Raw genomic sequence first — 7,003 nt, 5'->3', positions numbered from 1 at the left:
TGTTCGTATTAAGGGTTGATAACTAATAATGGACAACCTGTGGGGTTATCTTACCAAGTTGCTACGGCTTCTGAAATCTATATATGTCCAATCTATCACTCAATTTTCGTATATTTCAGCTACATTTGGAAATGAAATGGGGTTTAACGTCCTACTGTTCGCTAGCCTGGAGGTCGGGTGTTCGATCCCTGCATTGGCCGAGAAAGTTCACCCAGATTTTCCGGCGTGATTTCCTCTTGTCAGTGATCCAGGGTGGAGGGCCTGACAAGGACAGCTGTCTAGTCGTTCGGATTGGACGAAAAACCGAGGTCCCGTGTACACATTGGCGTGCACGTAAAAGATCCATTGGCAGTTGGAATTCGATATAAGAGTAGGCCGTAGCGCCGCTGCCCGGGCAAAATTTCCCTCACAGCACACTGTATGGCGTATGCCCGTCTTCATTAGCCCAGGTTAGGAGCAGAACAGTAGGACGTTAAACCCCATTTCATTTCATTTTTCATTTCCTTTTTTATTTATAGATTCACTGGTAAATATGTTGGATTGAAGACTAACTTTAAATCACTGATCAATAAAAGAAATCGTTCCAGTTTTCTGCAGCCCTCCCTAATTTCATTTAAATAACCCATTCTTACATACAATGTTTTACGCGAATAATTACGTAATCATTAACAAGAATGCTGAAAGTGAAAAAAAAGATAGATTCTAAGAAATCAATAAATACATATATTGTTTTGTGATAACAGCTGGTAATGGGGCTACGGTTCAACATAAAATTAGAAGTCTTATAAAAATTGACGATTCAAGATGACCATATACCTAACAATATTATATTTCCATTTTGACATTGTTGGGAATCAATTTCGTCACTTTTTCATTATTTCATCTAGAATTAGCCAGTTTTATTCCCTGAAATATATTGTCTGGAATTTCCCCTTTTAATATAAATAGATATCTTTAAAGATACATTATGTGATATTTAGATAAAGAGCTGGCCATTCTTGCTATAATAGCTCAAAAATAGATAATGTAAAATAAAAAAATTGAAAATTTCATTCAAATTACTTCATTCTGAGCCAAGTTATCACTTTTAGTAGTTTTGACTAGATGTACGCATTGTGGTAACCAGGGGACTGGTATATTGTTACAGTGCATATTGACGAAATATGCACCAATATTTTATTTTAGATATTTTATTTTTATGTATTTTAAAGAATGCATATTTTATAGATTATATAGTTTATTTTAAATGTACATATTATGTTTATTAAAGACGTTGGGGCTAGAATGCACTAAAAAGCATAAATCAACCTTGACGCTGATTGGGTGTCAATAGATCTTAAGAATGTTAATATAATTGTATACTTATATCGAAGAGCTTTAATAGAGGGCCCTTTATTGATTGTAATTAAGTAAGATTAATGGTGCCAGCTTAAACTTTTAAAACAATACGCTAGGATTTAACCAACGCCATTACTCAGTAATTGACATATTTAACCAAACGGAATCTAGGTCTGGCCAACCAGACTTCGTATCGAGTAATGGGCGTCTTTCGTAAATAGTCTTCCACCAATCAAAAATGAGTTTAATCCTACACGTGGCATCTTAATAGTGCCGAGATTTTTGGAAGATATAAATAATCTAGCTTAAATTTCACCATTATCTTCGCTTAATAAATTAATAAGAAACAACAATATTAGATCACTCTTATATTCAGATAAAAACAATCAAAAGAAACCACTTTTACAATATTTGACACATAGCCTCGCTTTCTCATTTTTAAATTAAATTTTCAAATGGCGAACAGTTCTAATCTAGTTAAAATCGATGCCATCAAGAGTTGATTAAGACCTTGTTTTGTTAAAAAAAATGTCTAATTAATACTTTATATAACATTTTAGGCCTAAAGAAAGACCTGCAATAGTCAGATTTAACTCTTGCATAATGTATGTTTAACATTAATATCAAGCTTAAGCACTCCATATATCCAAAAAGTTAGTCTGAACCTTTTCTGATTTTTTAAAAATATAATCTGGTTTACAATCATATCCAAAAGCACCACAATCCGTCTTAAATATATCACTTAAGGCCTGCAAATCTTCTAATGGTATTTGGCTGTAGGCTTCTTGTAAAACAAGCTGGCGGTTTTCTAAACGAGATTTTCTAGATCCTGATGATTTTACAGCATTTTGAAATATTTGAGTTAACCCTTCATTGTTGATAGTTTCTTCTTCTTCTTTACTTAAAGGATATTTAATGTGTTTTCCGATGTAACCTCTGTACTGAAAACTTCTCCATGTTCGGCGAAGACCTTCTGCTTTCGAAACCGGCAATGACGGTGTAAGCCGCCGCAAGGTGTGTTGAGAGGTTGTTATTATTGAATCTAATTCCGATACTTCGTCAAGACTTTCTATAGCTTTCACCAGTTCATCAACATGTGTCATATTTAGTCGTTTCAATACAAACATAGTGTCTTCTTTAATGGTCTCCATTTTAGCAACTATATCATATTTTATTTGACATGGTCTGCAGTGGTCTGATATAGGAATAAAATGTCCGTCTCTATAACTACCACTTCTTTCTGACATAATGACGTATTTAACTAATTCGGGAAAACTTACATCATGGCCAAACGACAAGCTTTTTTTACTTGCATTTGTTCTTGTATTTCTGATAACTATTCGACCAACTGTTGACCAGAAGCTGGGATTAACTTCAAATAATTTATTGGCAAAACCAGAAAAAAGTCTTGAAAATGGATCCCTGGCAATCACAAATTTTACCGATTCTTGAAGTAGAGCGTGGATAAAATCAAACGAAATGGGGCGGAATGTTTTCTGGTCTCCACCGAGAGCACTATCCGAATGTATATCAAAGGGGCTTGTTTTATTTGATACGCCTGCAATTATCTGAAATAATCTTCTCCAAAAGGTAGACCCGGCTTTTTCCGCTGCACAATAAACAAATTTATGTTTAAGATCATACACAAAATGGCCCCTTGTAATTTTTTCTGAACTATTACCAGCTTTAAGCAGTTCTTTGTTAGCACAGAAATGTAATAAGTTTCTCCTCCTCTCTTTTAGAATTTCACCAACTGCAGAGGTTTGGAAATCAACTGCTACTCTATTCTGTGGTACAAAAATAAAACATCCATACATGTCACTCTTTCTTCAATAAATGGGTTGTGTTCAGTAAATTTTACAAATGTAGAAAATAAAAGAATACAATCATTATGTTCCTATCTGAAATGGAGATTTTGTTCTTTCTTTGAGAGACAATCGGCGTTAGGCCTGTAATGTGTATTGAATGAACACAAAAAGTGACCTTTACTCTTTACTATAACATTTTAAAAGCATACGTAATGTACCATGAAATTCTCGGTTATAAAATAGGTTCTATGAAAATAGGGATCAATCACATGACGCTAATCACATGCACTGGTACTCGAGTCAAACCCATGAACTGATAAAATGCTAATATATTCCGCATAAATACTGACCGGGAACCCTCTCCTGCAAGTTGGCGGGCAGGTAAAATTTCTTGAAAGCAAATTTGAAATATGAAATTATATTAAATACGAATTGAAATATTCAAAAATTCAAAAAAGGTTCATTTTATATTAAACTTTATAAGTACCTGTTCATCAGTTCGTTGTAAATTTTCACAAAATGATCCTGAAAAGAAATACGAGCGTAAGTTTAAAAAAACATAATCGGTTGTCCGGAGATTATTTCTTTGCAAAAAAGCGTCGGATTCTTATAAGGATGTACATTTTTAAACAGTTTGTTTAAATTATATTGAATTTTGAGTTGACATTCACCATTCATGGGCATGAGACAAATCTGAAAAGTCATCGCTAAGCGATACTCTTAATCACGCCCCACCCCAGCCACCCCACCCCACCCCCACCCCTTTCGAAAATCACGAAAATAGGTTACACCATACCCTTTTCTTGACTCCTGTACAATAATATCTTTAAAACAAACAAACAAATCAATCCACAGAATAGCCATCTTTTTGGTTTTCTACACATCATCTTTAAATAAAATATGGTGATTTTTACAATTGGTATATTTATCTTCAGTTAGTAATTGGTATAAGCGCTGTATACTTCCATGTAAACGCTCAATGGGTAGATATGTCTACATATAGATTTAACAGCATATGGTCTTGTATTTAATAGTAATAACAGCGAAAATTAACATATCTAAATCCTACATTAAACATTACATCCAAGCTGTTGAAACCCTTTAGACTTTTATCGATCAATTAATGTTGATTTAATCTGTTCCTGGGCTAATTTTATAGTCTGTCAGAGCGGCACATGGTTTACTAAAAGAAAGATAAAAATATATTTAATTTTATTAATGTGTCATCATCTACATTTATACAAAGGTTCTTTTAAAATATTAATACATATAGTTACATAAAAGTAAAAAGTAGATACCAGCCGATGACGACTTATGAGACACGGTTAAAATTTTCACATTAATATAATCAATAAATTGCATAAATAAGAATAAAACAAATAATACTAAATTAAGAAGTTGAAATATCACATCACTATTACAAGAGGCAAAAAAAGGGGAAATCTGTTAATTTGTCATTAAAAATAAAAGCTTATGTTGGTTTGATACATGATTAAAATCGAGGTTATAATGACCGCAATTGTTACGCGATTTTAATGAAACTTACAGATTATGACACCATTGATAATATCTCAGAGTAGACAAAGTTTCGACCACTTCCGGTAATGAGTTTCCGAGATATGGGGGTTACCACAATTTCATGTGGCACGGCTACAGACCGCAATTACCAAACGATTTCAACGAAACTTGCAGATTATAATTACATTAATAATATTTCAGAGTAGGCAAGGTTTCGGCCACTTCCGGTTAGCAGTTTCCGAGATATCAGGTTACCACACATTTCATGTGGCACGGCTACATACCGCAATTACCAACCGATTTCAATGAAACGTGCAGATTATAATTACATGTGTGGTAACCTGATATCTCGGAAACTGCTAACCGGAAGTGGTCGAAATTTTGGCTACTCTGTGATATTATTAATGTTATCGTGATCTGTAAGTTTCATTGAAATCGGTAGATAATTCCGGTGCGGAGACTTATAAGTGGCAAATAGCCTCCGAGTTGTCTTACCACATGTGGCAAATAGCCCCAGACAACTGAATTTGATGCATGTAATTATATAAGCCTCGTTCAGCAATCTTCTGTCAACAAGTCATTATTAATTGTTACATGTCACGTTTCTGTTTTCTACATTCATGTACATTAAGTCAAGACAAATTTATGTTTATGTTTTTCAGAAATCACTAATGTCACGTCAGAAAAGACATTAAAGTCATAGTCGCTGTCACGTTTGGAAAGTCATTAAAGTCATCATAACCAATAAAGTCATGTTTGTAAGGACACTAAAGTCACCATAGTATAGTCAATAAAGTCAACAATGTCGCGTCACCACGTCTACAAACACTGATGCCATTAAGGGCAAGGTAAAGTGACAAAAATTGTCACAACGCCTGAAATTGGGGGTCCTCAAAAAATCATTCACAACACCTTTAGTGCCTTTGTTTTGGTGTCTAAACGTGCTTGAGGTGATACTGAACAATAAAAAATGGATGAAAATCAAAAATAATGACTTTGGAATTTGTAACTTTGGAAAATATGAAGCAAATATACCATTCAACACTGCGCAGCTACAGGGTAAACAATTCAACATGGGAAATCACAAAGTCTCACAGAGATACCTGAATATTATACACTACAACCATCAAGACTTCAAATTTTGAAAACTATCTTTGTCTTAGCACACCACGTCCACATAATTAAACTTTTATTTTTCAAATATCCTCCATTTTTTTCAAGGAACTACTTTCAGACTTTTTGTATGGAGTACCATCATCAAACATCATTTGGATTTGGATTAAATGTTTCGGGTCTGAATGGAATATTGTAAATACTGCATCACAATTTCCTTGAAACCGCTTTTGGTTTTCAGCAATTTTTTATAATTAATACACATTGTTATCATTCTTATTACTTCTTAATTCACACCTTGAAACTTTGTGCCAGGAAGCATAAAGATGTACTGATAATTAAAGATTGAACATTATTACTAAGTTTTACAGTAAAATAATTTGTTATAAATTTTATTCAATATTTATTCACACTCAACACATTGTTCACTAATAGTCCACTATTGAATGTGGAAAGGTCCAGCTGAATGATTGATTGGAAAATATGATGTGTTTCAAATGGAACGCTCTATATGAATAATGTTGATATTAAAAGTTGTGACAGTTCTTGCAAATGAAGCGCTATAGTCTATAATATTACGAATTACCACCTGATGTAATCATAATTGTGATTGTATAAGTCAAAAAGTATTTACTGCATTTTTATTTACCTTTCTGTGTCGAATTACCGCTCAAAGGAAGTGTTGCTAATGAGTTCATGCATGACTTATTTTTTTTAATATTATCAAATCCTGTAAATGACACTTCATTCGTATTTTGATATTGACAGTGAAATAGTGTATTGTGAGTAATAGAGTTTATTTTGGACATTTGTATCCAAGGGCCAACATTCTGTGTTAGGAAATACAAGCCAACAGTGAGGCTGATGTCCCCCGCCGAAATAGCAAAATAATTAGATGACACGTATTAATTAATAGAACATTTATTTTTTTCAAAAGTATCGAACAGTTAAACTATAGACTAAGTTTCATCACTGTCTATCAAATAGAATCAAGATTATGAAACTGATAAGCTCTGCTTGGCTTCAGCTCGAAATGTTAATCATTGAACTTAGTCAAGACATTCACCTAATGAACATCTACATCAAGTTTAAACATTCTACCTCAATTAAAAGCAGAGTTATTATGTTCCAAAGTCTTGACCAATCAATTAAATTGCTTATTGCTCCTTAGCCTTAGCAGAAAATTTTCACCATCGAACTTAGTCAAGGTAATGATATAATGAATC

General features: G+C 33.4%; 1 protein-coding gene across 1 annotated transcript; it reads right to left on the bottom strand.

Moving 5' to 3' along the window:
- Positions 1-665: 665 nt before the first annotated feature.
- On the bottom strand, positions 666-2,771 carry LOC130012388 (carbohydrate sulfotransferase 11-like; the record flags this gene model as incomplete). Its single annotated transcript, XM_056100219.1, has 2 exons — positions 666-677; positions 2,421-2,771. Coding segments are annotated over 2 exons (363 nt in total), but the record flags the coding sequence as incomplete, so codon positions are not given.
- Between the last annotated feature and the right edge of the window lie 4,232 nt (positions 2,772-7,003).

This window comes from Patella vulgata, chromosome 4 (genome assembly GCF_932274485.2).
Source record: "Patella vulgata chromosome 4, xgPatVulg1.2, whole genome shotgun sequence".
Classification (NCBI taxonomy): domain Eukaryota; kingdom Metazoa; phylum Mollusca; class Gastropoda; family Patellidae; genus Patella; species Patella vulgata.
This window is presented reverse-complemented; position numbering and strand designations above follow the sequence as displayed.